At 36.9% G+C, this 7,516-nt stretch overlaps 1 protein-coding gene across 1 annotated transcript in view; it reads left to right on the plus strand.

Moving 5' to 3' along the window:
- Positions 1-6,676, plus strand: part of LOC138883600 (uncharacterized) — a 56,644-nt gene extending 49,968 nt beyond the window's left edge. Inside the window, exons 2-3 of the mRNA XM_070164294.1 lie at positions 5,542-5,763; positions 6,452-6,676. Of these exons, the coding sequence (XP_070020395.1) occupies positions 5,542-5,763; positions 6,452-6,676 (447 nt within the window). The remainder of the gene's footprint in view (positions 1-5,541; positions 5,764-6,451) is intronic.
- Positions 6,677-7,516: the final 840 nt, after the last annotated feature.

The raw sequence follows: 7,516 nt of genomic DNA on the forward strand, positions 1-7,516 counted from the left end.
AAAAGCGTAAAATATATTAAATTTTAAGAAAAAAAAATAATATTTATTGATATTTATTAAAAGGATAATACTCAAAATATTAAGTCAATTAAAATATTAAGTCAATTAGTAAGCCGAAAAACTCACATGAAAGTATAATAATATTAAATAATAAATAATTTAATAATTATAAGCAAAGAACAAAAAACAATTGTGTAAAATTTAAAAGAATAAGACTTATTTAAGCTTTAGACAAAAAAAATAAACTAATATTGAGAATTTTATTAAAATAATATAATTTAATATGTTTAAACGAGACAAATCACCACATGACATAGTTAGTAATGTTTAATATTGATAACGAAACGAAATTCAAGTACTAAAATTAACCTATTGGATTATAGATATATAGAAAAAGAAAACAGGTTATTCAATATGAGATTTGCGAAATGGTTTCATGTCTTGCTTCTTAATTAATATCTAATGATTATCTATAAATTTAATCTGGAAGATTTATATTTTAAAGTTATTTATACATAATTCAAATAATCCAAATCATAATTCGATATGATTTGTGTCCGCGCATCGCGCGGGTACTAATACTAGTTTTTTATTAAAAGTAATTTGTTTTACTTTTCATTCTATTTTGTTTCACTATTCCTCATCATTTTTGTTTTCTTGTTCTTCTCTTCTTCCTTAATAACATGTCCCTCCTCCATCACTTCACCGCCTCCATCTCCACCAAATCCATCAAAAAATTTCTTCAACCAAAACAAAAGTTACACTCTATATATTCAGCGATTAAATCACACCCACCACCACTTTGATTGCCACAATCTCCACCATATCGGTTAAAAAAAAGCTTAGGAAGCTTCAATAAAAAAAAACGGTCTAGTAGAAATTTGAGATTTTGTTTTTCGAAGAAACCAGCTGTTAAGGAAGGACAAAGTGGTCGGAGCTCCGATTCGAAATCTTTATGGGTCTTCTTCGGTTATAGATTTTAGGAGATGGTCAAATATTCATGAAATCAGAAGCTTTTTATATATTGATGGGAATTTTCTTTTCTCTGATGAAATAAATTAGAAGTGAAAATAACCATGGAATTCTTCTTCTCCTTCATAATTTGATTTCATTTTGTTAATTGAAGAATATGGGAATGACTGGCAAGAGAGAAAGTGAGGAAGCGCTAATTGGGTTTGGGGCAGAGGTTTACAGCTTGTTTGGATGGTTGTTACGTATCGTTTCATAATGTATCGTATTGTATTGTATTGTATTGTAGTGTATCGTTTGATGAATACAATGTTTGGATGGATTGTGTCATTTTATCATCGTTTCATGGTATCACGCACCAGTAATATGATGAATAAACTTGCAATATTATAAAGAAAAATTATGATACAGTATATAAGAAGGTAGGGTAAATGATAAAATAAAATTATTTAATACTAATGAAGGGAGAGATTGAGAGAAAACCCTAAGAAAAAGACGCGACCACACCAAATCGGTCGTTGCATAAAATCGCACATTTCATCGTTATGTAAGGACGGATTTAACGATACGATACAATAAAATTTAAGTAACAATCAAAACAAAAATTATATTTAAAGTAACAATACGATACGATACAATAGGTAACAACCATCCAAACAAGCTGTTATGGGAAGGTACTGACAAGCATTTTGGGGGGAAGATGTAAAAAATACCTTTTTTATTTTAAGTTTTTAGTGTATTGACACGTGTCAAGTAAATTGTGATGACCCTAAAGGTCATCTCTTGTTTTAGAAGTCAAAACTGTGTTTTGAGGCCTTAAAAACCTCTTTTTGTCTCACCTCGATTTGTGTACGCTTCCAGGCGCATTTCCGAAAAACTTTTATGTGAAATTTTAGAAAACAATAATGAATTTGTCCTTTACAATTAGTTAAAGTTGACTTTGGTCAACATTTTTGGTAAACAGACCCGGACCCATGATCGGGCGGTCCCGTAGGGTCCGTAGTAAAATATGGGACTTGGGTGTATGCCCGAAATCGAATTTCGATCTTTCACGTACACGACATATATTTACAAGCCTCTAAGAATACATAAATATCATAAAGGTCGGGAAAGAGTCCCGCCATACCAAACAATACACGTCTAAATTATACTAACCAAACAAGCAACTCTGAAGCAAATGGAGCTCACCAACATCTTCCGCTGAGCTGATAGCCTACTTGGAGAGCTCTTGACCTGTCTATCGGGACCTGCGGGCATGAAATGCAGCGTCCCCAGGCAAAAGGGACGTCCGTATGAATAATATACTGAGTATGTAAGGCACATAAATAAATACATAAGAGACATGGAAGAAATATAGAGTACATGACTCAACCTGTCAGTTTGAATAACTTTGTAAGTCATAAATTAATTTTAGCGTCATGCATATGCGTATGAATGTCATGTCGTGCATAGGTACATGTTTCATAATGTCATCAGCCTCTGAGGGCATCCCATCATATCATATCGGCCACTGTGATAAAAATCATCATCGTATACCAGCTGATTAGGTGGTGGTGCGTATATAACGCCATAACCTCTTCCCATATCCCATATACATATACATACATATATATGCGTATATAAACGCCGTTTGAATCATATTTTAGCCACTGTGGTCAATATCATCATCGTATACCAGCTGATCAAGTGGTGGTGCATATATAATGCTATAACCTTTTCCATATCCCATATACATATATATATATATATACATACATATATAGGCGTATATAACATAATCTAGTCATGGGTCAATGTACATGAATGCAATGCATGAAAAGTGCGTTAATAAAATCGTTCGGAATGTCGCAAGACCATTTTGCGTTTGAGTAATATCATAAAGTAAACTCTTTTCAACTTTCATATTTTTCTGAGACCCATGAACAGATGATAAAATATTATGACACATGGAAATTCAAGAATATAGATATCTCTAATACTTCTATAAATAGAGTCATTTATGGAATTTGTGCATTTGCACGTTTCGTTCGTATCATATGGATCATGTCAAAATAAAGGAAGAGCTTAGCCTTAACATACATGAAGTAGGGAAAAATCCGTATGATATTCTTGGAAAGTTTGCACCTTACTTTCTTAGGATCACAAAATCTCGCGTTGCTAATGTGCTAAGAAATTTCGTCGGAATTTCTATGTTACGAGACTTTTGTTAAAAGCTTGTTGGATGGAGTTGTAGCGTCTGGTTTGGACATGTCTTGAATTTGTATTAGGAAGAAATCAGACTTGCAATGTCTATGAAACAAAACTTGTAAGAATTGCTCATGTCTTTGATTGTAGTACTTTAGTATATTAAATTTAAGGATTGAAGTGTTTCTTTAGAAAGAAACGTATTGAAAGCTGATGACAATGGCTAACGCCCCCACCCCCTCTTCTGATTGTAGTCTTTTATATGGAAAAGATTTGAATTGAAATGAATGTGTAACAATCACATAGTTGCCACCTAATCAAATTTGTTCAAGAGTCACTCTTTTAATATGTGTCATGCTGCCACATTTTGGGTTAATCTTATCCAATATATCCCCAATTAATTAGATAATGTCCCGTTACCCGCAAAATTGAGAATTATTCCCATTTAATTGAAATATTACTCACTTTTCACATACCTCATACACTACTATTATGGTCATGTGGTACCTTGTATGGTACTAGTCTATAAATACTGAGTATGTTATCTCGGGCCGTATTTTAACCCAAAATACCAAACTTGGAAAAAATTCATTTTCTTTGACTTGCTCCCCCTTTCACCTTCATGAATTTACTTATCACTTGTGAAATAGCATAATCCTTATAATCTCCAAATAATCTTTTACTTGGACTGATGTCAATTACCTTACGACAAATTCAACGTACAATACTTCCGGGTGCAACATCGTCGTAACTTACTATTACGAAGCGTGGCATCATCGTAATGTTATACTGCAGAGTATAACATCGTCGTATATAATATTACGGAATATGATATCGACATAATATTGCGGGGCGTAACACAAGGATTAGCCTCATGCAAATAGCGGGGCAAGGATTAGCCTCATGCAAGTATGGAGGCAGGGATTAGCCTCATGAAAATATGAAGGCAAAGATTAGCCTCATGCAGGTATGGAGGCAAGTATTAGCCTCATGCAAATATGGAGTCAAGTATTAGCCTCATGCAAATATGGAGGCAATGGTTAGCCTCATGCAGGTATGGAGGCAAGGATTAGCCTCATGCAAATATGAAGGCAAGGATTAGCCTCATGCGAGTATGCGGGATAGGGCTTAGTCCCATGCAAAGAGCGAGTAGCAAATAAGAGTAGTATATATCTTAGCTGGAGATATATTCGGTGTCTGATGGCTTGATTGATAGTGATCTTGATACGTGTACATATTTTGGATGTTACCGTTACGTCAAATGTGCCTACGCTCAAAGGAAAATTGTAAGTTTTGTGAGGGGGAGGTTGGTTCGTGCTTCTGTCCGCTAGCCTTACTTTGGTCTATTCTGGAGGCCTTTTCGAGTTTCCCTGGATAACACCTAACCATTACGGAAGTAGATTTTTCGAAAATATGCCTTTATTGACAAAATTTAGATGTTTTTGAAACATATTGAAATATCGAGTAATTTTAAATGAGCTAGTAACTGTAACACATTCTAGAGACATTGTAGCTTTCTCATGTTAGAATTTTGAGGTCCTCCTCAAAATTCTGCCCCAGTTTGGTGGATGATCCTTCGGCTGTTTGCGAACTTTGTTGAACCTTCTACGAAATTTTAAGAATCCTTCTCAAAATTCTGCCGCAGTTTCTTAACCGATTTCTGACCATCTGGTATATGATGGCGTTGGCTGGACTTGATCCGGAATTTTGAGGGTCCTCCTCAAAATTCTGCTCTAGTTTCTGATTTTGGGGAAATGGAAATTTTGTTATGATATGACCGAACTCATAAGGCTGCCTACGTATCTCCTCTTAAACGGGAATCAGGTCAAGCGTAGTTCAATTACATCAGATGAGGAAATGTAAATAATCTAAGCATAATATCTCTTGAATGCGTCTGAATTGATTAGTTTTGGCTAGATTTCTCCATCCATCTCTGCGAGTATGAGTGATCCTCCTGTTAACACCCTGTGAACTATGTAAGGACCTTTTCAGTTGGGAGAGAATTTCCCTTTGGCTTCATCTTGGTGTGGGAAGATCTTCTTTAGCACTAACTGCCTTGGTGCAAATTGCCTTGGTTTGACCTTTTTGTTTAAAGCTCTAGACATTCTATTCTGGTAAAGCTGGCTGTGACATACTGCGTTCATCCTTTTTCCATCTATGAGAGCAATTGTTCATAGCGGCTCCTTATCCATTCTGTGTCGCTCAGTTCAACTTCCTGTATGATTCTTAAAGAAAGTATCTCTACCTCGACTGGGATGACAACCTCAGTACCATAAACCAGCATGTAGGGGGTTGCCCCGGTTGATATGCAAACCGTGGTGCAGTATCCTAACATAGAAAAAAAAGATTTTCATGCTATTGTTTGTGGTTTTCTACCATTTTCCGTAGTACCTTTTTGATATTTTTGTTGGCGGCTTCTACGGCTCCATTCATCTGAGGTCTACAGGCTGTGGAATTCTTGTGCTTGATTTTGAAAGTCTCACACATAGCTCTCATCAGATCACTGTTGAGATTGGTGTCATTATCGGTAACGATGGACTCGGGTACTCCGAATCAGCAAACAATACGATCTTTGACAAAGTCTGCGATGACCTTCTTGGTTACAACTTTGTAAGACGCAGCCTCTACCCACTTTGTAAAGTAATTAATGGCTACCAGAATAAACCTGTGCCCATTTGAAGCAGTGGGCTTGATCGGACCGATGACATCCATTCCCCAGGCGGCAAATGGCCAAGGTGAGCTTGTTGCATTGAGCTCATTTAGCGGCACTTTTATCATATAAGCATGCACTTGGCATTGGTAGCATTAGCGGACATACTGGACACATTATGTGTAAGACCCCGTAAAATTTCTATTCAAAAACCCGAAAGCTCGTAGTACTAAATTAGGACCATGTTAGTATCCGAATGGCACCATTCGAGGCATTGTATGGTAGGAGATGTAGGTCTCCCATTGGGTGGTTCGAGGTTGGAGAAGCGGAATTATTAGGGTCGGACCTTGTGCATCAGGCTATGGAGAAAGTCAAGATTATCAAGGAAAGGTTGAAAACTGCTCAGAGTTGCCAAAATATTCGGACGTTTGTCATAGAGATTTGGAATTCAAAGAATATGATTGGGTATTTTTGAATGTTTCCCCCATGAAGGGGATCATGCGTTTTGGAAAGAAAGGAAAACTGAGTCCGAGGTATATCGGACCGTACAGAATGATTTAGAGGATTGGTCAGGTGGCGTACAAGCTCGAGCTGTCACCCGAGATGTCATTGGTACACCTAGTCTTCCATGTGTCTATGTTGAAGAAGGTAGTGGGAGATCCGTCCATTATCGTCCCAGTTGAAACTATTGAAGTTAATGAGGAACTGTCGTATAAAGAAGTTCCAGTTGCCATTCTTGACAGGCAAGTCCGAAAATTAAGAAATAATGAAATTGCCTCCGTAAAAGTGTTATGGCAGAACCAGCAGGTTGAGGAAGCCACTTGGGAAGCAGAGGAAGAAATGAGAAAGAAGTACCCACATTTGTTTGAATAATTCAGGTAATAGCTTATATGCATTTGGTTCCTATGAACTCTTATCTTTTGATCGGATCTATGTAAAATTGTCTTGTTTTGGTTTTATGTTGCCTATGCGGCCATGGTTAGTATTGTACAAGTTATGTTATGTCTATGAAATGTGTATAAGCTGTTAGGATATGTTTCTGGGGCTCTCTAACAGGTGGATAGGCTAGATACAAAGGAAACTCTGGCGAAATATTTGGAAATTTAGGGAGTTAGCCAACTTTGGGGTTGTTAATATGTTTCATATTGTGAAAAGCTGAGGTTGCATAAAGATTGCTAATGAGTAAACCTTGATTCTCATTCGAGGATGAATGATCTTAAGTGGGGGAGGATGTAAGGCCCCATAAAATTTCTACTCAAAAACTCGAAAGCTCGTAGTACCAAATTAGGACCATGTGTTAGAAACCCTTTGGATTGATCTGTGCATTAAAAAGTTAAGGAATTATGTTCTCCAGAAAAGTGTGTTTATACGGTCCATTATGCGGCCGCATAATAGATATGCGAACTGCATAGTGCCGCAGAGTTAGACAGTTTGTTGGTTAATTTGAGGTCAACTATGCGGCCAATTATACGTTCGCATAATCAATATGCGGGCCGCATAGTCATCACATAATCCCCTTGGAATTTTTGTGAGGGGCAGTTCTATGGTGCATTATGCGACCGTAGAACAGGTATGCTGACCGCATTTCTGTCGCATACCTAGACAGTTTGTTCAGGTTTTGGGACCATTTTTGTGGTCCATTTTGCGGTTCGCATGTCCATTATGTGATCGCAGATTTCGTCGGGGCTCCTATTTTCTAACATTTAAAACCCG

Source organism: Nicotiana sylvestris, chromosome 12 (genome assembly GCF_000393655.2).
Source record: "Nicotiana sylvestris chromosome 12, ASM39365v2, whole genome shotgun sequence".
NCBI lineage: Eukaryota > Viridiplantae > Streptophyta > Magnoliopsida > Solanales > Solanaceae > Nicotiana > Nicotiana sylvestris.